At 36.7% G+C, this 24016-nt stretch overlaps 1 protein-coding gene across 1 annotated transcript; it reads right to left on the bottom strand.

The window, feature by feature from the left end:
- Nucleotides 1–13362: 13362 nt before the first annotated feature.
- On the bottom strand, nt 13363–23823 carry LOC107048917. The gene is made up of 6 exons (XM_015272364.2): nt 23141–23823; nt 15944–16295; nt 15352–15560; nt 15178–15231; nt 14985–15088; nt 13363–14173 (listed from the first exon to the last, which is right to left on the bottom strand). Exons 1-6 carry the CDS (start codon nt 23195–23197, stop codon nt 13954–13956), a joined length of 996 nt encoding a protein of 331 aa, XP_015127850.1. The 5' UTR covers nt 23198–23823; the 3' UTR covers nt 13363–13953.
- Nucleotides 23824–24016: the final 193 nt, after the last annotated feature.

The raw sequence follows: 24016 nt of genomic DNA, 5'->3' as shown, positions 1-24016 counted from the left end.
AGGGGGGGTTAGAGTTAAATAATAAAAATGATTGATGATAATTTCATTAATTACTAATTAATAATTAATTACTAATTAATAATTAATGACTTCAATAATATTATTATTTATAGTTATTTTTTCGGTTTTCGAGTGATTGGCGAGAGGGCGAGGGGGTTAAAGTCAAGTTCGGCTTCAATCTCCAGGAGAGAAAAATGGGATAGGAGAATTAGAACCGGAGATATTTCCAAAAAACTGAAATTTTAGTCAGAAAGTTGAGAGTTGAAAAATAATTCAAAGTATTGTCTCTCCCTATTTCCCCTGGCGAAGCCACTATTTTCCTCGCAAGCCGTCCAATTGTGGAAAATCAGACAAGTTTCTTTCTGACACGCGGACAGCTCGAGAGCTTTTTGTAATTGACTATTTTTTTATTCACTCAACAAAAAATGTGTTTGCACGGATTCCCTCGGAATAGGATTCTCTATCAACACAGGGATGTGGGAGTAATGGAAAGGAGTAGCACTGTATCCCATGAATAGCTCTTTGATTGAACTGTCTCCTCCAGAAACGTTTTTCACGCCACCGCAGTGAGCAAAAAAATGAATACCGAATGGCGTTTTCGCCAACAAAAAGTACAAAGTAACACCGCTGACACGATTTTCCCCACAATTACGAACTCTGAATTATTTTCTTAATACGTCTGACTCGATGAAATGTAATTTCCCGAAATATTTCACTCCATCGACTACTTTGAATACTAAACAAGTGGGAAATTGCGTTCGTCACAGTATAGTCAATATATTTTTTCTAATAAGCAGTAATTTGCTTCCGAATGGAATTTCTACGACGATGTATTTTAAATTGAATTCAATCATTGCCAATGAAATTATGGAAATTATGTGCAAAATGACCATTCGGAAGCTTATTGATAATTTATTAGCAAAAATAACTATACCATATGCAATTTCCAACTTCTTCTTAATTTTCTTTTATTTAAAAAAAAAAATGCTATCTTTTTATATAGTGTATTACATACAATATACTGTACTATAATAAAAATTTTATGCACAAAAGAAAAAAACCTCGAGCAGAATAGATTGACTTCGAAAAACATTGAAGAATTCAAGGCTTCGAAATTCTAAATTTAAAATACAAGATTTTACACTTAGGATTGTTCATTTAATTGAAAATAAGTAACGCACAACCCATACCTCATACCCTAGTGGCTTCACTGAGATAAATTTCCCCGTCAAATACCCCAACCAACTTGTTCGCAACTCTCCACTCTATCGAGTCACTTCTTGTGAGTTTAAAGCGTCACTCTTGTAACTCCATCCCCTTGTAATTCGTTTCTAACCTCCAGCCGATCCTCTGTCTCTCATCCCAACTTCGTCAACTCCTCCGGAATTTAATGAGAGACTTATAACTGAAACTCGATACCCCCCACAGTTAATAGTGGAATTTTAAACTTTCGATTTGATTGAACCTGATTATTTCAGTTTCTTTGACGAACAGACGCCTCTGAATAAGTGAATGAGAATGTTGATTTAAATTCTCGTCGAGTTCAAAATTCTTCATCGCACGGCGAGGAAGTATTTTCGCGACAGAATTTTCATCGACAAAAAGGCGGACACAAACAGCGTTTCCCAAAGTTTTTATTTACGAGGAGTAACAGAGCCTCAACGAAGCTGAGATATTCCTGCGAAAGCTCTCGCAAAAGTTTCGTAACTCTCGATGTACTGAGAATCTCAACTTTATATCTCACGTTGTTTTGATAATGAGGCTCCATCTTGTCGGGAAATTTTCGTTAAGGGGAACCCACTGAATACCAATTTAATAATTTTCTTGCAGTTTAATGTCAGGCCTCCACCGAGTGACACATCCAGGTGGAGGAGCAGTCTCATGCTGCATTATTTATGAATACGGAACAAGTGGGAGAGACTAATCTCGGGAATGAGGAGAGAGGGCCGGGGCGGATAGGAGTCCTCTGGAGATGCGGAAACGCTTAGACTTATGTGACACAACAGTATTAAGACTGCGGAGGCAATTAATCAGAGAAGTGGAGTATGTGAAGAATTCATGGCAGACGCAAGCTCCGGACTGTTTCAACGGGGCTTGGAGCACGGTTCATTAGGAAAATATCTCTATTAGGTTTTTCATTCTGTTTGAAGTGAGTTTCCGTCGCAGTGAACAATTTTTATTAGCTTCCTCGGAAAAATTATGGAATTCACTTTTTCTCAGGCGCGGGGACAAAGGGAAACAAGTGGGAAAGGGCTTTCATCACGACATAGTCTATTTTTGATAATAAATTGGCAATTTGCTTTCGAGGGAAATTCTGTGAGGATGTTTTTTCAATTTAATTCAATTATTTATTGGATTGAACGTTGGCCCAACGTTGCCGCAACGTTGGTGGCCAACATTGCTGTGATTTTTCATTATTAGTCATTTTTGACTATTGACCAGTTTTCAATGAATATCTCGGAATCGAAGGGAGATAGCAAAATTGTTGTCATAACCTTTTTTGTAGAGCCGATTGAGCACTACAACAAATGTAATTACGAAAATTCGCTATCTCCCTTAGATTCGTTAGTATTCCTCAAAAACTCAACTGGGAGATATCGACTTGAACCGTTTTACCACTTCGCTACTGAATTCTTCCATTTGGAGCAGCAGAAAATGTAAAAATTGAGAATGTCATCACGTGATGACTAGAAAGACTTCATCGACTTCAACATAATTTGAAAACTCTGGACACTGAGGGTGTTCCATAAAGAAGAAAACTTGAAAAAACTCAATTTCTCCGCCGGTGCTTTCACCCCTTAATTCCTCAAAAGTAAAAGATCCCTGGATCGTATTCACGACCCTGCATCACTTAAAATTTCCCCGCTTCCTCTCCAGCAACTCGTTAGCACCTTCAGCACTCTCGTTTCACCAACATTTTCACGTTTTGCACTTCATTACCCCCTCCCCCGCACGCTTTTTTCCATGACTGCCGAGTCATGAGACAAGTGGCTCATCTTTCATGCAGGACTTCATTTGTCCCTTCACTTTCAGTTGTGCTAACAGCTAATTTGAGAACAACCCAGCATGATAAATTCTTGAGTGGAGTCTCGCAAAGCCGCTTCATTCCTTACTTCTCCCAGTGTTTTTTATTCTGATTATACCGACGCCACGGTCTGTCATAAATTAACTGGAAAATGGAAACAATGGCGGTAGCATTCCGGAAATCTGGCATGAAACTCCCGCATAATTATGAAATTGGATGGGAAGAGAGCTTTTCATTCGTCTCGTATACGTGAAAGAATGTTGTGACTTCGTTTTAAAAAGCAGTCGCCTCTGCAAAAACTGAAAGCTTTATCATTTCTGTTTGTTTATCCATGCGTGGAGTGAACAAAAATGACAGCAATTCGGGGAGATGAGAAGAATGTAATTAGTTATTCACTCCGGGGAGCGACAAAGGGCCTCGGTGAGAGTTGAAAAAACGTGATGAAAGTGTGGGAGGCTCCGGAGGGGAAAAAATTGACCGTGAAATGTCAGGCGGAACATTGTCATTGTACAGATAGTGGTTCCAATCTAATTTTCATGAAGATCCCACGTAAGCCCCTGGAGAATAATCGCTGGAGATCATTTTCCTCGGTATTGCCCGCTCTCTCTTATCCTCCCTTCTACTTTACTGAATCATTCCTGTGTTGAGGTACTTCCCAGTCAGTTATAGGGGAAAAGTCGACAATATACTACGCCAGCACGTTTTTTCAACTAGTATTTTCGTTTCGTTCAATTAATAATTGTGAAAGGTCAATAATTTAATAATAATTTCACGGAAATATTTTATTTTGAATTCTTTAATTAACTTTCAATTGAGTCAATTTTTTTTACCGTATTTGGATTATTGTTTGGATGCACAATTCGGTAAATAATGCAGAACAAAATTAACAATTTTTGGTGTGATTCATAACTTGAGGATATCCATTGGATATATTGTTATTTCATGAATATTCATGTTTTTAATCATGAATATTCAGCATTATTCGGGTTATTTTGCAGGGAACTATTATTTTTTAAACGGTCGTTGTTTATAAATAAATGATTGGAATTGTTTAAACTTTAGGAAACCCTATTTTTTTAGGCATTAAATAGATTTCTGGTTGAATTATGGAGACGAATAAATTTGTTACGATTCCGAGCAAATGATTTTTATGGTGGAAAATTGATTGGTGAAAATTGATTCTGAAGGAGTTGGCAAAATTTTCCTGAAAACCTTTTCTTTAAAAAAAGTGAAGACTATCGAAAAAGATTTTACAAAAATTTCGCTATCTTTCTTCAATTCCGACTTATTCAATTTTCACGATGAGTTTGGAAATTTAGTGAGCGCTTTCATTTGAAATTTAATTTAACCTCGCAACATCGACAATTCAGATGACGCTATGACTGAAATTCCAGGAAAGTTCTAACAGTGTGGTAGAAGTTTGACATCAAACTATACAATAACCAAACAACTAATAATAACTATATAATTCCGTTGATTGTTAATTATTAATTTTATCATTTCAAAAGATAAACGAAAGAATAAAAAATACAGCGAACCACTAACTTAAGTATGCGCGCGGTTTTCTAGTTCATTGAAAGCTAAATTAGTAGCGAACTGGTCAAACGGTTTAAAACGGTTTTGTCTATTGGCCAGTCTTTAATGAATATCTCGAAATCTAAGGGAGATAGCAAAATTTTTCCCACAACGATTTTAGTAGCACTCAATTCGCTCTGCAAAAAAGGTTATTATGAAAATTTTGCTATCTTCCTTAAATTCGGAAATATTTCTGGAAAACTCAACTGAAGACTAAATTGACTTGAACCGTTTGACAACTTCGCTACTGAAATAATAGTCAACAAAATGAGTAAAAATCGAAAGCGCTGACTGAGCGGTATCACCCGCCGCTGTCTGTCGCCTTCCAGACAAAACCACGAAAGTCGATGGAAGTTGCCTCATAAATTGGAATGAATTCAATTACAAATTCGCTGAAACGAGTTCATCTGGGATATTTGCTCCTTCGGAATGTAATCTTCAGAATGGTGATGAATTTTGAATGAAGGAAATTGGATTGAAGTGAAGCGGCTTATCTCAAGGGTTTTAGTACTAGGTGATCGTTCAGTGTGTGTCCCCCGTGAGGTTTCAAAGCCCGCATAACTGACGAAGGAGTAATCGGAAATTCAATGAAATTCATGAAAATTCTTTGATCTGCCTCATAAAGAACCAATCAACTTGAGTTTATCTCGCCCTAGGTCTTACGTGCGATTAACTACCCTTAGATCTGAAGATCGGACCGGAGGATTCAGGTGAAATTATTCTTATCTCGGAGCTTAACAAAAGGACTCCAAAGTGGTGGAAGGATCGTTGAGTTATTGACGGCTCAAGGCTGCCCAGCACTCCCTGTCTTCATAGAATTTGATGGATTAAGGGGAGGCCCACCCTGTGGAGAGGATCTTCTTCATGTTGAGGAAAACAAAATTGAAACACTATTTCCGCATGATTTTTCTTATAAAATCAAATTTCGGGGTTTCAAATTCTCTTTTGCAATTTCTTTTCAACTGAATTTCAAATGAATTTTACTGCACGTCAAAACATTTTCTTTTTTTGAAATTCGTTTTTAATCCTTTTTAGAGATTTGAAAAATTTTTTGATTAGGTTTTCTATTAAATAGAAGTCCGACATTTCCGTTGTAGTTTGACTTATCGGCCAGTTTGTCAATAAAGATATGGCTTAATCCCACGGGAATACCATGCAGTATTCAACGGTTCGATTTTTCCGCAGGTCCTCCGCAGGGAGATCCTGCAATTTTATCGGTGGAGGAAAAATTACATCGAATAACTCACAACAAATCAAAATAAATACGGTTTTTCATCGGTTGTGATTCTTCTCCACTGGTGAAATTGTATTGCTGTCTCCCTGGGGAGGACCTGGATAAATGTATGTAATAATATGATATAATTCTGTTAATGCATTGCTCAATACACAGTTGCGATATAAAATAAATTCATGAAACTCTCGTCTTTTATGTAGAGGACATCCTTTGACATTGTTTCTCGCATATATTCGGGTTGATTAACAATTACAAATTTTGAATTTGTCCTACTGCGGTTCACCATTCGCTTACTAAACTGGCGACAACTCCAAGCACATATTAACATTCCGTTCGTCAATAATATTCAGGACTATGATTATTAGTACACGTTTTTAAATTTTATTTCATTTTTTTTCAATTTATACACGCACTGCTGAAAAAATTTGCGCGAATTTTCAGGATAAATATCTCGAATTCGATTTAAGTCCTAATTTTTTAACGGCAGGAAAACAAAAATTCCACAATTTTCATGAATTTTCATGGAATTTCTTGAAAAATTCTAGCAATTCAGGGAATTTTTGAAGTATTCTCTGACAATTCAGAAGACTCTCGAATTCAAAGAGAGATTTTTTTCATTAATTTTTTTTTTCATGAATTTTCAATGAAAATGAAAATTATGAAATTATGTAAACGAAAATTATGCAATTATGTAAATAAAAATTATGAATTTTCAATGATAAAATTCCTTGAAACTTCAGTGGAAATGTTACTTGTTAAAAATTTCCAAGACCGGAAATTTCAGAGGAAAATTATTAACAGTGCGGTGCCACCACCGGAGTGTTAACTCAAATTTAATGATTCATATGTGCTGCGAGACCCAACTGTTATGACGACTTCCCCAACATCTGGTGACTGGTGTATCATTCGGACCCCTCTTTACAATTCTGATGGAGACAAATGGCCAGACAAACTTTCTAACAAAGCGTGTGACTCCAACTATTGTCACGGGCTTTCTGTATCCAAGTAGTCACAGCCGCTGAGTGGTCAGACCCTTCCTCAGTTTGTGCGTCACTCGGTGTTTGACGTATCACACGGGCATTAGGAAATCTCTCTCCACTGAGTCATGCCGTGATCACTCGAATCAAAGCTCCCACAATCATTCCGTAATTTACCTTCAGTCCAAGGTTAAATCCGACTTTACGTGTCACTTGAAAAAAAAATTTCCCTTGAAGTCGGCCTGAGTTTTTTTATCGAATATTGCGATCACATTTCAATATTTAACTTTCAATATACATTGAGGGAAGATCAGGTTTATTTTATTGTTTTATCATTTCACAGTCGCGAGAGGATAAAAAACGCACTGTTAAATATTTTCGGCTGAAATTTCCGGTGCACCTTCCGGAAATTTTTATCACATTTTCTTTCCACTGACATTTCAACGAATTTCGTGATTGAAAATCAGGGATCGGCATCAATTATTAGTTTTGAGTAATATTTTGGGTTGAAATTTGATAATTATAGAACAATTGATAATCTGATTTTTTTAATTGGCTGTGAATTGAATAATTAGAAATATGGGATTGTTAATTGACTATTGGGCAAATATTCCTAAATTTCCTAAGAAAATTTTTCTATTACCCAATCAATCCTCCGAAGTCAATTATTGATTGATAAAATGATTCGGAATTCGGATATTTAATTGGCGATTAATTTAATAATTTAAAATTGATGAAATTTCAATTTTTTTCTAACAATGTCCACGAAAGTCAAAAGAGTTGTCCTTTCCTAAACATTTCAACATTTAATTTCCCAAATCAATTATTTAATATTTTCTCTCAAATTAATGGACAAACATTCACAAATAATCAAGTTTATTTTGTTTTTTCATCACTTCATAATCGAGAGACATTAAAAAATTGCAAAAAAGTCGCTAAAGTTTTGGCAAAAGTCAAAAGTCATCATGCGCTAATCACGCGACTGAAAGTTACCTTCATTCTGGGATTAAATCCACCTTCACATATTCACTCGAAAAAGGAAGTTCCTCGAAGTTGTCCATTAACTATTTTTTAAATCGCACACTGCGATCACATTTCCACCTCCAATTTTCAATATCAATTTTTCAACATTTCCTCTCAAATCAACTTTATGATTTTATTCTGTTCTTTCATCCTTTCACCATCAAAGGAGAATAAAGAACCGCGCAAGTCAAAGAAGTTTTCACTAATTAAAACCAAAACTGTAATTCCGCCTCCAGTTTCACAACTTTTCATCACAAATTTAAATTAATTCGAACTCATCACCGAATACAAACAGTACTTAGTGAAGCAATCGAACTTCGTAGAGCTGATAATTCCATTCGCCAGCTATCAGAATATTTTAATAATAATTTCCGAAGCTTCGGGCATCCGTATCACAACACTATTCGTTTTTCCAACCGAAGTTTTCAATGAAATTTTCCCGATTTGAATAATGCATTCCCCCAGAATGTTTCCATAATCTCGCACTGAATCATAGATAATATATTACCAGGATACTTCGGTTTATATTGATTACATTAAAAATATCACCAGCACGTAATAAAAAACTCGACGATTGAATAAATAAATGTCGATGAATTTATTGAAGTGTTGAATGCCTCCCTCATCACCGCACTCAGTTATTTGTGCGAAGAAAAGTTCGCCGGAACAATAAACACGCGGATGCCAAGACGCGTGGGTTAACGGAAGAGCGGCGAGAATCTGACTGGCCTCGTAGGTATGTTGAGGCATTCAAAACGCGCCGAGACGTTACCCATTGGGCCGCACCTCACTGAATCAGCCCCGCACAGACGCACTGGTTTTAACCGGTGAGTTATATATTTCTCCCCTGTTACACCCACCGCCGATCTTCATCCTCTTTTTGTCCTCTTCCTCTTCTCGTTTCACCTAGATTCTTTGTGGAACCCGGGGGATACACAAAGTTCCTGCGTGAAATTTCGTTGCCCCGAGACCGTACATTGTTGTTATTTTGTCAGGGGGTGCGCCTGTATCGCTCGGCACAATCACGAGCTTTGAATTTTTTCTTTTCTCAAAATGTTTGACTCGATGGAACGATGTAATTTCCCGGGAAATGTCGCTCCCTCTAGCATTTTAAATATGAAAAAGGGAAAAACGAATTCTTGAGGCCAGTAAATAAGGTTTTTTATGGTTTCAACCCCCAAATTGTGTTGCAAAGCTGTTGTCATCCGATTCTCGCGCGACTTGAGCCCAATTTGGACCGGTAATACCTCTCGGCTGGATGTCAATACCACTCAGTAATTCTGTGCGTTGTAATGATGAGAAGCGCAAAACCCAACAATATTGAGCAAGAAATGTCGCAGGTCCTAATACGACGTGTTTTTTTTCTGTAGTTTGACAGCGCTTCGTTCGAGATTAGGGTACAGCGCGAGAGATACACGGAACAGACTGCGAGCGATATTGAGTCCTTCCGAGCGGTGTTGCTCGAGGGCGGGAAGTACCGCTCAAGCGCCTCTCACTTTCGTTTTTTAAACATTTTGTAAAGTCTAGAAAGAGTTGGGTCTCCACAATAATTTTTCTATAGTAATTTTTCTCATTCAGAGTGAAAGTTTGAGATGAGAAATTGACAGTTCCCCTTAGGTGAGCGGTGCAGGCACACCCTCCATGCGATTTTCCAGAGTGGAAAGACGATTTCTCACAAGTTCCAATCTCTTCAGCAAACAAGCCTTAATTCATCATCACTTTACCCTCCAGATGTCAATTCAACGGCTGGTGAGGACAGACATCGCAATACACGAACTTTGGAGAATTGACATATGTATTAGGTACTTGAGTTGATTTCCCCCCCTTTTTTTACAGATGACATGAGTGATTATTTTGCTTATGTCGAAAAATGGATTATGAATTCCACAATCAACATTTTTCTAAAATAAAATTGGCCTCAATTTAAGTACAATTGCACTACATTAAAGCAAAAATAACAAAAAATCAGACCTTTTTTCTCTGATTTCTCGGAAAAATTGTCTTGAGATGAAGGCAAATTTCACGTATCTCCAGGATTTTTTCTTCGCTAGATTTCGAAACCAGATTTTTGTTCTTCTAAAGATTTTCACTGAAAATTACAAGGAGTAACCGCAAAAAATTACCGAACAAGTCAAGTAGTCGTGGAGCGAACTCCATTTTCAGTACTTTTTCATTCAATATCGGGGAAAAAATCTCAGACGAATACACGGAGAGAAATTTTCTAGAAAAATTCTATGGATTTTTTTAACGAATCGTAAAATATCCTCCACAAACAGGTATTTTTTCACTGAATTGGCTACTATTTTCTCTGCAATTTTTATCCAACGTTTCTCTCCACACACATCCCTTTTTTCAGTGTGATATTCCCGCATAGTCATCATGACAGAGGGACACTGATAACATAACAATACAGAGTGAAAAACAACAACGGTTGACTGACTCCGGAAACGACTGGACTTCGAATTCTCTCTCCCGTTGTTTATTTTCTTCTCTATTTACAATTGAGCTGCAGAGTTCACCACATTGAGATATAATGTCGTGTCTTAACTCTTTATCGCCGATGTTTTTGTTATTTTGAGAAGTATTCCAATCGTTACGTCCAATTCTACCGCAAACTGCCGGGTAGTGCATGGGAATTCTCGTCTGAAATTCCGAGTTGTTACTGAACAATTTGTAATTCCACTGAGTGTTCGGTGAAATTCAAAATTTTATGGACTGTCCCTCGAACTTGAATTTTTATTCAACAGTTTTTCAACAATTCCACGAGTTATTTTTTTTGGCATTTTCGTTTTTTGCGATTATCTCGGAAACTATGAGAGATAGAGCCTTAAAACCGGTTCCATTCGATTCCTGAGGAAATTTGGGTTCCGTATAGGCAGATGAACGGCTCAGAATTGCGTTTTTCCACTTCCTAGGCCTTATACAAGATGAATTAAATTAATTTTTTTTGGCATTTTCGTTTTTTGCGATTATCTCGGAAACTATGAGAGATAGAGCCTTAAAACCAAATTTTTTCGCTTTGATTTAGGCGGATTAGGCTGCGATTTTTGAGATCATATGACACAATTCGTGAATATATGGGAAATATTTGTCAGTTGACGGGGAAAGCTTTGACAGTTGACCGTGAAATTATCGGTGTGATGAATCACCCGTGCCCGGGTGATCTATCAAGGCAGAACTGTTACTGGGGTGTCAAGCGACCCCTGACACTGCTCTTCGATTGATCGGAATCTCAATGGAAAAAATAATACAAAACCTGTGTAAACACTCTAGTGCCCATCTTTCCCTCTTCAAGGGATAAATGCAGGATGTACTCTGTCCGACGACAATAGACGTGAGAGGCTTAACAAATCACACGGGGAAAATTGATTTATGCTAAACGGATATACTTGAGACAAACAAATGCCCGAAATTCCCGCACGAGATCTCATTTCAGGAGATCATGTGCGTGGTCAGGGGTTATTCGAAAAATATATAGAGAATTAAAAATTAAAAATTCCCAATGAAACAGTTATTCTTCAATAATCAAAAGAGAGAAAAATAAAAACTCAAAATTTGAAAAATCTCAGATATTGATATTTTTCCAAACATTTCCCTCTTATAAATAAATAATAAAACTTGTTTGCAAAACGGTGGATTATTTTTTATGAGGGGTCAAAAAATTATTGATTTTTTCACATCTAATGCAAAAAAATTCAGATTTTAATCTTTGATTGCAATGGAAATGTTGATCGTCACATAAGACACTGGATTAAATCCTGATTTTTAAACATTTCTTCTTTGAAAAACCAAAACGATTATTAAATTGAGAAAAAAATTAGAATTCCGGATCTAATCGAGTTTTCTGCAATTTCTTTGCAGTTTTCAATAATCTTTGAATTTACCGTAAGGGTAGAGTTACTTTAATATACGTAGAACCCTTTTGTCTCTTTGAAACTTCCAATCTTTCTTGAAGTTTCAGTAAATCCGTTTCTTATCCAGCCCGCCTTCCCCGTGTTTATCCGATATTTCCAGTTGATATTCTTTGAATAAAGCAGGGCTTCCAAAAAAGCGAATATCCTTATTTAGTGTGGGGGATAACATCTACGGACGAGTTTCAGAAAGGGTAGTAACGTTATGCCCCAAATGGGTACAGGGTAAATGATCCATAAATGTGCATTTACGCTGGAGGGTGGGCGTTACGGATTTTTATCGGAATCTTTATCCATCAGCAGTTTCAACTCCCATAACAATATTGACCCGTAACAATATTGAACCAATGGTGGGCCGCAGATACGCGTGTCCATGAAAATATGATTCGGCTTACTCAGACGATTTAGAAACTCGACACATCAAATACACGTGGTATTTTGCGATGGATGGGGTACAGGGATGCAAAACAATGAAATGGCACGTCAGCGATGATCGTGTGAGCGGGAAAACGTGAGAATATTTGATGGAGTGGAACAGATTTACTTGAGGGAAATTAGCCAACTTGACGGAAGGCAATTTAATATCTTTCACAAAAATTAAATTTTTCCCGTGATCGTGAAAAATCGACGTCTCCTAATAAAACGAGAGTATTTCAATTTTTTTTTTAAAGAAGGGTATCTCAAAATTCGTGTGAAAACTTGTTCACATATCCATTCGTAAGTCTCATGGAGCTCACAAATCATTTTATTTCTCTTATTTGTACTTTTTGATGTATTTAGAGTGCACGAATCGAATCCAGAATTTACGTGGCGATTCGTGCAATTTCAGTTTCGACTCACACTTTTTATTGAATTTTTCTCTCCATGTATCGGATGATTATCGTTATAGGAGCAATAATCGATGTTGTGGTAGACATTGTGGCATACATCGACGCGTAAATATGATGATGGTTCTGTAATTTGGAAAATTGCCGCGGCCTGTTTCTCCCGGTAATGGTAGCCGGCGCGTTTTTTCGGTAGAAAATATAATACCGGCGTGAAAACAAGCCGGCAATTACTTTTTTAACTTCTCTACCCGTAGGGAGAAACTTACTGCCTCCGATCGTTAACAAATACATAAAACTCAAACGTTTTCAATGCGTTTCCTGCTGACGCGAAAAAACACCACCAAAACTTCAAGTCCCAGTGTTGTGCGATTCCGAATTATCTTAATGAGTCTGTAGTGGCTGGAGTCTAACAGATGTGCGCCATCAACAAGTTTTGGGATTACTCTCTAGTCCAATTAAACTGTTCGTTAAGCCCCTCAATCCACAATAGAGACGTCAGCGTTCTCCCCTTGTACTGATGAATTTGATGGGCCATCTTCATGCCGCAAAATTACGCTGAGTTAGTAGTTGATAAAGACATCAAGATTACATTCACCTCAATTGTTCTCTTTTCCATAAATATTTATGTCTCAATCGCCCCAAAATTTGCAGTTCCCATTGATTTTTTTCATGAAATTGTGAATTTTCAATGAAAATTTCGAAAGAATTTCACAGAGGATCCGATAAAAAATTCTATCGGATTTCTGTCCAGTAGAAACTATTCTACAGAAAAAAAATCAGGCGAAACACCTCAGTTTGTAAATCGATTATATTATTGATCAAAATAATAATTGCATCTCGAAATCAATCATAACTGTAATATCACAATGAAGTTTTTCAACCGTATTATACACAATTCAAACATTATACAATCTCATATAAATATATATTCATATATTAAATCTTACAGACTATGTCGTTGATTGATATAAACAAAAATCTCGCGTTTCACCATGAGTTCACCTTCATCCCAAAGATACTCTATTTTATGGCCCCCGGGCATAACAATCCTTATACATCTGCGACGATCGATCCTCCGTGGTATTATGGAGGAATCACCGAATGAGGGAGAGGAAATAGCGGGAAACTTGTTCAGAAATATTGAGGAGAGAATTTGCTTTCAAGCCAACGCTCTCGATATTAGACATTTCATGACGATAGAGATGACGAACTATGCCCACTCGGTCCCTTGTCTGACAATTCCAAGACCACTGCGTGTGCACATTGCAATTGACACTTGAAGATGCGATGAAAATAAAAAAGCCCAAGAGTCGTTACAATCAATTAATTGATTGAACCATCGATTAATTCCGTTGCTCCGAGTCGTTTGGACCTTTGGCCCTTATGAGTCACTCTTTTGGAGATTAGTGCCCATTCGAAGAGTTGGATCTCCAATGAATTGAACGTGACAGCAGCAGCTCGCTGGTATTTGGAACTTCTCCGTTGCTATTTTGTTGTCAGATCCTACAGCCACAAGTTCACGATAGATGTAATTCTGTTTGCACATTGTCCTGTACCCGCCTGCGAAATTATCCACCAGTTTACAGGGGCTATCGTTGTTGCTGGGAACAAACAGAGAAATGTCAGTTTTGCATTATGCGTGATTTATTACGTGTGGAAATCCAATTCTTTCCAGAATTTACAGAATGAATGAAAAACGAAAGTGAGAGGCGTTTGAGCGGCATTTCCCGCCCTCGAGCAACACCGCTCGGAAGGACTCAATATCGCTCACAGTCTGCTACGTGTATCCCTCGCGCTGTAGCCTAACCTCGAACCAACCACTGTCAAATTATAGAAACAAATTATGAAGTGAATGGAGTGAATATTGAGAAATAGAGTGAACAATAAAATTTGTTACGTCCCATGGAGAATTGTGAGTTGTGTGATTGTTTTTCCATTAATTATTCAAGTTGATTCATGTAGTTTGAAGGAATAAAAAATACAATCATTTATTATTATGTTGATTATTATAGCACATCGTATTAGAACCTCCGACATTTCTCGCTTGTTGGGTTTTGCAGACTTCTCATCATTACAACGCATAGAATTACTGAGTGATATTGACATCCAGTCGAGCGATGTTGCCCGCACCAGCCGAGCGGTATTACCGGCCCTACTCGGACTCAACAAAATTATCAATAATTATTAATCTGAGTCGAGTGAAAAGTTCAAATTGGGATCGAATCGCGCAAAAAAGTACTAGGAAATGGATAGCAACAGTTTTGAAACAACAGTTTTGAAAAACCTCATTTTCTCGTCAACCGATTGTACATTGCAAGGGCTATTATCCCATTTACTTGTGAGAAGCTTTACCTTCTTCACTCAAATTTCTGATGTATAATATTAATAGGAACTCAAATTATTGTCACTCACTCGCAGGTTTCCACTCCAATCGCCTGTGTGAAGTTATCAGTGTTCACGATGTACCGCCACTCGCTGTTCTTATTTTTGGCAACTCTGGGTCGAACCAATTGTTTCTATAAACAAAGACGTTTTGAAATGCAGAAATGAGAGTTGCTTTTCTCGGCATCGGAAAATCATTCTGCTGAATAAAGTATGCATTTACCTTTGATTCGCAAAGTACTTCTTCTAGCCCTGATGTCCTCAGTGAAACGGTCGCCTGAAAATACGAATATGAATACATAACTAGCATAAGCGCAAGAGCCTCAAAAGGCTCTGGGAAATGCATTTCTCGTGGAGTGACAGTTAGAGTTTTCGAAAGCTTTACGAGTTCACTCACTTCAAGCTCATCCTTGACCTGTAGATACTTGAGATTTGTGTCCGACCTGATGGCTCGGTTGATCAGCTCAATCGGATAAGAAGGTGTGTCTTCACAAAATGTTCCGCGTCGACAGGTCGGTCCTCGCCTGTCTTTCTTCACACTTGACATCACTCCGTTCTCTGGAAATACTATTCTGTCTCCGATGTAAGGAACCAAGTTGCCTGGTCCTGAAATAAAGGAAACGGGGATGAATTAAATTGATAAATGTCAGGAATTGAATGGAATTCAGTAGCGAAGTGGTGAAACGGTCCAAGTCAATTTTGACAATTGACCAGTTTTCAACGAATATCTCGAAATCTGAGGGAGATAGCGAAATTTTTATTATGACCTGTTTTTCAGAGCCGAGTGAGAGCTACAACAAATGTAATTACGAAAATTTCGATATCTCCCTTAGATTCGGAAATATTTCTCAAAAACTCAACTGGGAGATATCGACTTAAACCGTTTTATCACTTCGCTACTGAATTGGATTTATCGCATTATCGTCCGATAATTTTTCTGGAAAAACGGTTTCTCCGGAACAAAAACATGAATGAAGATGAAAATTTACTGATTCCGTGCTTGAAGTCATATCGTCTGAGGTGCATTTCGTCAACGGGTCTACTCTTGGATTTGTCCTCAAATTCCTTTAAATCTTCCAAAGACGTCCGGAAGGCTTCTTCGAGCACTCGCTTCGTCTCTTCGTCCATGTCTTCACTCAACTCCGCGTCCCCTCGACTGTCGCCCCTTTGCTTCGGGTCCACTGCACTCGCAGTGACGATGGATTCATCATCGTCACGTTTACCCTCGCGAGAGGGCGTGATTGGTGATGACGGCGGCAATTCAGAGATCCTCGAGGTGTCACCCTCTGGGGAGTAGAATGGCGGCCATTTCTGGGGATAACACTCGACTCTTTGAGTCACCTGCAATAAAAATATCAAAATTTCCGATATCTACAGACGTTTTTGCTCGCGAATTGATGCTTTGTATTCTTCGAATCCGAAATTTCGAATTTTTTGAGTCAGGAGAACGAAATTTCGCCTCGAGAGGTCGAATATGCTAGCGGAGAGTGGGGCAAAATGAACCGCTCGGGCAAAGTGAACTAGACAAAACAGAAAAAACGTCTGTTTGACGCGATTCAAGCAAAAAAAAATTTTTTATCAACTTTTTGTTATTCTTGGGAATACTGATTAGAATAATAATTTTCCATTCAGTAGAAATTCGTTTGAGTTTTTAAAATGAAAAGAGAAGAAAAATGACGCGGAAATAATGATAAATTCATATCGATGAATAGAAAGACGAAATTCCACTGATTTTTCCATAAAATGGCTCCTACTGGGCATTTTCTAGTGGAAAAACGCCCGATAAAAAAAAATTTGAAACTCTCGGAGTAAACTTACTGAACATTGTCGCCGATTTGAAAAAAAACTTTCCACTAGACTGGGAAAACATCGATGGTTCACCCGTCATTATCATGCCACTTATCTCACTCTAGCATTATCATCCCATTTGTCTCCATCCGGAATTAGCGCCGGCTGTTAAACGACCGTGTAATTCATGTTTGCATCACAACAGGTGTTTCCGTGTCATCGGAAATGCCTCAATATTTCATATTTTTTAATAAAAAATGTCAAAGCATTGTGAAATACAATATCCAATACTGAATGCAATAGATTTATCCCGCCATTATTTCATGGAAGAGAGTCCTTTGTGCGGTCATAGTCGTTTATTGAATTTTCCCCAAACGACGATTAAATGGACGGATAGAAATGTTCAGTAAAAATTATGGAACGCGCCGGATAAATTCCGTGACAGTTCCGTAAAATTTTCTACAACCAGATTTCGCTCCGGAATTACGGAAAAAATACGTCATTTTTATTGAATAATCTCCGGAATTTCTCTCCGTGTGAAACTAATAACGCACTGGGATCGATAAAATTGCTAAAAATGCCGTCACTTCCTCGTACGACATGTGTTGTGAGTTTAGTCAATTGTTCCGCACTTATCACAATCAATAACATCAGGGTTTGATGATTGTGCGAGGAATTGATTCGATAAACTCATCAGTCACAAATTCTCGGTTCATCGATTCAAGGTCTTGATTGTTTTTTTTATTTTGATAATCTGAAATGATCTCCAATTGCTATTCAGTTTTACATAGCCCTGGAGTCTCCAAAAATTATGATTGTACAATCAAAAAAACGTTGAAAAAAAGCTGAACATTTTCAAAGAGCGGTTTTGAATAATATTGGGAAATAAACCCAATCGAGAAGAAATTGCAGATTAATAATTTGATGTATCTAATGCCTGTTAGGTCGTCATTTGTCACAGTAGACTTTATAGAAATGATGATATTACCATTTGTGATTTAAATTTTTGTGCTTGAAATTCTTGTTTCAAATGGAAAGAATTTCAACATTTCCATGCAATTTCATTCGACATAAAACAAAAATTGGAGAATAAAAAGTCACTGAAAATAAACGTCCGGAATTTTTCAGATGAAAGAAATATTTGGGTCCTCTTCAGACACTCGTTGTATTTGAAATTCACATGGAATAAAAAATATCAGAGTTGTGAAACTCTATCCAATGCTGAATTCAATAGATGTATTTAAGCAGAGGCGAATAAAATATCATAACGCGGGTCAATTCGGTTCTCCTCCTCCATTCTGATTAAAATAGCATGGAAATGTGGGTCTATACGAGTGGGAGAAAATAGCGCTCGGGTGAATGAATTTATCGGTCACTCATCAGGGAATCATAATTCAATTTTTGCGAGCATGATTTTAAAAAATGTGATGTGATGTGATGTACTGCAGTGGCAAGACGACTAAACAGAATATTTTTACCTCTAAAATCACGCGGAGAAAAAATCACCAAAGAATCGAAATAATCGCAGAGCGAAGGGATTTCAGGAATTTTTAAAAAACGCGAGGCGAAGGACGAATTTTCCTTTGTGCGCCGTAATTTGTCACAAAAAGGGTGAAATTTGCGAGCTGTTGGTGAAAAAGTGCCCGAAAGACAGATAAATCCTACCGCACGTACAGTAAATTTTGACTTTACATTCTTCAGTCATTTTTCACTGCCGTTTCCTGGGAATTTTTCGTTGGTTTTTTTCCCAACCCACATTACGTTGATTGAACGGAATTCGTCGAATCATCAATAATCTCCGTGGCATGCGGAGATTTTCAAATACAACTCTCTATCAGATTCATAATCACGATGATAAATTGTACGAGATTGATTAGATGTCACCGCAACGTGATACAAATTTTTATAAAGATTATTGGTATCAATCAATGTATCCGCTCATCTTCATGCTGATAAATTGATAGGTGAAAAATCAAGGGACAGTGGAGGAATAAATGTGACTAGTTGGTTACTTCGTTCCACGGAAAACAGTCTGAATCGTCTTAAATATATGAAATTCGCCGAAATGTCTGACAATTTCAGGCGCTTGTGTTTAGAAAGGACTCGAATATTTTCTTCATCATAAAATTTCAGACGTTTACTGTCAAACATTTTTACGCCTGAAATTCTTTCATTTATAAGTTATTCAGATATCAAAGCCCTCTCGCGCAAACAAATTTTAAACACATCATCTGTCTCACAACTTGATTTATTGTGCCGGTTTCCCGAAATTTTTGCAAACGTATTCAGTAGAGGAATTTCTGTAGAAAATTCGTATTCTATTGAAAAAAAGCGCAGAAAAGCTGCGAAATTGTTCACTAGAATCGATCAAAAATTAATGGAAATCTGAATAAAAATCCAATGGAATTTTCTTATGAAAATTTTCGAAATAATTCCCTCTCCGTTCCCCACAGACACTTAATTATTAAATCCATGTTCAATATTATAATTCGTATTATAACTGAAAGATTTGATTAGGTTTGAACGATACCGTGAAAATGTTTTTCCGCGAACTGGGGTCAGAGTGATACAAAACCAAATTGAAATGAGTAATTTTGAAAAAACTAATGTAATTATTGATTTAAAAAAATACATAAATGATGATTCTAAAGAAACTCGAGTGAAAAATAGAGTTTAATAGATACTGACCCTCTTTTCTACAATCAATTATGATTATCTGACTACAATTTATTGTAATTTATTCATGCATTCCAAAAGTGCTTAAGACTACTTAACGTCCTTAGAGGGTTATCACGCCCCAGGACTTGATAAATGCTTTCATCATCATCATCATCACCCCTGAGGTCAAATGCAGCGATTCTGTAGGCTGAACTCGGTGGAAATTCCGAGGGAAAAAGTAATCAAGAGGAATGACAGACAATAAAAAATAAAATATTGAAATTTTTCATGGGATGTTCATTTTTCATGATGCATTTTAGTTAGTCACATGCACATTACTCATCGGCACTCAACGGACGCATTTCCCGCCGGATGAACGTAATGCGCGAGACCGCAGGTTTCTTAGATTAGGTGTACCGTTACACAAGGCCACACGCCGAGAATATTGCTCATTGTCAGAGCGGCGAACTGCAGAATTTTCACAATATTGCGGTCTGTGACCCTTATGAATGAAAATGAGATTGCTGTGATTCATCAATAGAACGCAGAAATCTCAGAGAAATTACCATGATTTCACGGATTATTATGACGACTTTATTACAACTTTTGGAATTGAGTGGCGTTTTTTCGTTTTATTCGTCAGTTCTTAATGAATATCTCGGAATCTAGAGCAGATAGCGAAATTTTCGTTACAACATTTTTTATAGAGCAAACTAAGAGCTACAAAAAAGGTTATTACAAAAATTTCGCTATCTCTCTTAGATTCAGAGATATTCTTCGAAAACTGGTCGATTTTCGCTGTCAACACTTGCACACAAAGAAATGGAAAATTTAAAGGAAATTAAATTCTTTGTTTAGAATTCTTCTGTTAATTTCAACAATATGGTGATTATAAATTAATAAACCCATGTTTATTTCGAAGAGAATATTTTAATTATATGAAATAAGTGAATCAACGACAAATCAAGTGGAATGGTTTCAATTATTTCGTCAATGTCCCATAATTTTCTCCTTGCAAAGTAAAAAAAAAATCACTGAATGAATCTGCTTATTCTGCTCTCGTTATTGGATTTGATTGAAAAAATGAGATTGAAGGATGTATCACACAACGCGGGAGATAAAATTCGTGATAACTAGATGTCGTAATCATTACTGCCGGGGAGCATCAATGGAGTTACTCTCGTTTGCGTCTGGCGAATCCCAAGGGATGTAAAACCCTCACGGAATATCTCCCTCAGGCATTTTCGTTATGCTGACGGTAATGGAATATCACGGGTGCGCGTTGGTGGATAAAACAAGTGGTTTCAGTCGCGAGTATTTGTCAATAACATGAATAAAAAATGTGTTATGCAATGATTGGATAGTAGAATCCCTTGAAAGTTATTTTAAGGATATCCAAGGATCTTTTACAGTTCGGCACGGACCATATTATAGATTTAAACATTTTCAATCATCAAATTTGTCAATTAAATTGCGGAAGAAAAATTTGAAACGAATTAATTATTATTTTTCATTATTTTTTTAAACATTCGCTGTTTATAGATAAATAACTGGAATTGTTTAAATTTCCGGAAACCTTTTTTTGCATTAAATCGATTTCTGGTAAAATTCTGAATCCGAATAAATTTGTTATGATTCCGAACAAATGATTTTTGATGAATTCGATTACAAAAGTAGAAAAATATTTCACTGGAGAAAAATCGAGAATTATTTTTCCTCCAGTGAATCGAGAATTATCAATAATTCTATAGAAATTCTAGAATTTTTTCGGAATTATTTAATTTGTATTTAAACTATCACAAAATAATATGTTTTAATTTGTATTTTAACTAACTTTTTTCGAAACTATTTCATAGAAAAAATCAGAAGTTCACAGAAACTTTCTACAGAAATTCCTGGACATGAATTTTTCAATTTGTTTTTCAGACTTTTTCTTCTCACCCCATTTAAATCTGACGAAATCACACAAAGTTGAACGATGAGAAACAATTAATATCATTCCCACACAGTGAGTGTAATAGATTCTAATCGGTGATCGTGAATAGACCATCAATTTAATTCCATTATGTCTTATTCAAAATAAATGGAACCCCGTTGCAATTTCAATAAATTACCCTTTCTAATCCCCACGAGAGATTAATTTTCTGGAACAGAACTTTCATTCAGCGTCGTCATTTTTCTTCCGGGGTAAGTAGTCTCATAATTCATTGATGGATGATCAATAAATTCATCCACCCTTATACTTCATTTTCTCCCAGTCATGAGCCGACATTTTCATTTCATTAGAATCAGAATGAAAGGGGAGGATAATTAGATTCCACCGAATTACCATATTTTTTTCGTCCGAGTTGTTCGTAAAAAATACAATTATTAAGTACCATTCTAGGTTAAATTAGTTGAACAATAATTAAGTTTAATTCTGTACTATTATAGTCAAGTAATTATACACTCAATAATCTCAATAAATAAAGTCTCCCATCACTTTGTAAATTTTCGAAAAAATCACGATAAAAAAATTTTAGAAAAAATCCCACGACAAAAAGTAATAATAATTTTCTAAAATGTAATCGTGACGCTAATCCGAATGCTTTTTTTCTGTTGAATAAGTAATTTATCAAGTTTTGACTTTTTTTGTTGATTTTAATCAACGTTGTTATCAATAAATAGATATTAAATATTTCTTGGATTCTTGATAAAACGTGAGTATTCACTTGAATTTTCCTAATTTCTATTAATTTTCATGGAATAATTTACAATTTACATGAAGTTTTCTATCAAATTGTGGATTTTGAATGTAATTTTCTGAGAGTTTAACCCAGAAATTTCCAATACCGTAAAAGCGTCTCATTTCCGGTGTTTCAAATTACCTCAACCAATGGGACTAAACCCTCAACCGACATGAATTACCTATAACGAACTCATAATCCCACTACCTCAATCAAAATCATCATCTCCTATGCGCTCATTCAATTAACCATGCATCACCAGCTGACGCGTCTCGCTTCTCTAGCGATGAATGAATGAATGTAACCATATAACAGAGAATATAAATCACTCATTAAAAGATCCAGCTGATTGCGCTCAACCTTTGACAAACACCACTAGTCCATTTAAACGGTATAAATGTACACACGTGTTACTCTGAAATAAATGAAAGGGAATTCATCAAAAATTTAGAATTATTCCTTAATTTTTCACTCGTCATTAATTTTACCATTCATTCATTTTTATAGATGTATCATTCATTTTTATACTGCATTTATGAGTGAGAAAACTTCATAAAAACATCGAAATAACAATTACCATAAAAAAATGAAGCTACGAGCACTGCTTCAATTTCCAGAGTTTCATCAGGGAATTCATAAAAAATTTATAATTATTCTTTAATTTTCCACTCGTAATTCATTTTACCATTCATTCATTTTTATACTGCATTTATGAGTGAGAAAACTTCATAAAAACATCAAAATAACAATTACCATTAAAAAAATGAAGCTACGAGCACTGCTTCAACTTCCAGAGTTTGATCAGGGAATTCATAAAAAATTTATAATTATTCTTTAATTTTCCACTCGTCATTCATTCTACCATTGATTCATTTTTTATATACGTTTCATTCACTTTTCTACTGCATTTATCAGTGCGTGAAATTCAGTCCATACAAAAATTGAATGAAAACAGGAAGTTTCCCCCAACTAAATGCGGTGAAAACTTCCTAAAAATATCGAAATAACAATTACCACAAAAATAAAAAACGAAGCCACGAGGAATCCCGCAGTTTCCAGAGTTCTCTTCATGTCCACAGAAGAAAAAAAAACAGATAAAATCCTAAAGTTCCGGATGCGACCCAAGAGTGAACGCCGCTAACCAAGTAAACCGTCCATCCACAAATTGTTTAAATGTCCAAAAACCGTGGAACGTGATGCTACCGCACGGCACCCCGTTCGTCCAGACACTGTCAATTCACCGGTTGTGCTGTGTACTACAGCCACAACACGATAAACTAAGCAAGTATTTATATATGTACACATGTACGTTATTACAGCCGTCACAATTCACGCCTCACAGACACTAACAAATGACACTGGCGATACGAACGCCCAACCATTGACGAATAAATCCGTTAGACACGTTATTTATCGAGTATCCAATTCCCGGGGAGTTCCATCTGACGTCAAATCATCAATTACGTGCGAGGAAAAAAATCACGGTCCATGACCTACGTGCACGCGAGATATTTATTTCTCTATCGTCATTGGTTCCACAATTTTACGATTAAATTTTTGATAAACTCACTTCACTTCGCCCGATGGAATATTTTTAAAAATAATTCTTTTAGTTTTAGAGCGGGGAATTTTTGTGGAGGAGGTGATAAAACATATGATTGAATATTTAACCGGAAATTTAGTCCGATCAGGATCGATTCGACGACACAACTGACCCTTGAGACACCCACCGGACCTCTTTTAGCACGTCCCCCAGTGCGAAACTGTAAATTACAGGTGGGGGAGGGGATATCAGGTAGCGAAAATGGGGTGGGAGGGGCTCCACAGGTGCAAGAACCGGACGCGTTTTTGGTTTCATTGTGCAGATGGAGACGGGCATTTGAGCGTGCA

The sequence above is a fragment of the Diachasma alloeum genome, unplaced genomic scaffold (assembly GCF_001412515.2).
Source record: "Diachasma alloeum isolate Michigan unplaced genomic scaffold, Dall2.0 Dall_scaffold_00198, whole genome shotgun sequence".
Taxonomy (NCBI): domain Eukaryota; kingdom Metazoa; phylum Arthropoda; class Insecta; order Hymenoptera; family Braconidae; genus Diachasma; species Diachasma alloeum.
The sequence above is the reverse complement of the archived record's forward strand: the minus strand, read 5'-3'. Positions and strand labels throughout refer to the sequence as shown.